Source organism: Eimeria tenella, genomic scaffold, assembly GCF_000499545.2.
Source record: "Eimeria tenella Houghton genomic scaffold, Eth_scaff1723, whole genome shotgun sequence".
Taxonomy (NCBI): Eukaryota; Apicomplexa; class Conoidasida; order Eucoccidiorida; family Eimeriidae; genus Eimeria; species Eimeria tenella.
In genome coordinates, this window is record NW_013541550.1 from 1,904 (window position 1) to 2,110 (window position 207).

Here is a 207-nt window from a genome sequence, read left to right on the forward strand (position 1 = left end):
GGGGGCCCCCTCTGGGGGCCTCGGGGGGTGCATGCGCTTGAGCTGGTAGCCGTGGGGGTGTTTGAGGGCCAGGCGAACTTCAGTGGGGAGCTGCTGCTCCCCAGGGTACTCGATTAGTACCCTGTTTGCCAAAAAGACACCCCGGGCCACTTCCTGCAGCCGCGGGGCCCTCGGACGCAGCGCCTCGGGGCCCCCGGGGGCCCCCGG

The 207-nt window shown here is 71.5% G+C and overlaps 1 protein-coding gene across 1 annotated transcript in view; it reads right to left on the bottom strand.

The window, feature by feature from the left end:
* Positions 1–121, bottom strand: part of ETH_00040985 (uncharacterized protein) — a gene marked incomplete at both ends in the record, with an annotated part of 1,430 nt that extends 1,309 nt beyond the window's left edge. Inside the window, one exon of the mRNA XM_013373776.1 lies at positions 79–121. Coding sequence (XP_013229230.1) covers positions 79–121 — 43 coding nt within the window. The remainder of the gene's footprint in view (positions 1–78) is intronic.
* Between the last annotated feature and the right edge of the window lie 86 nt (positions 122–207).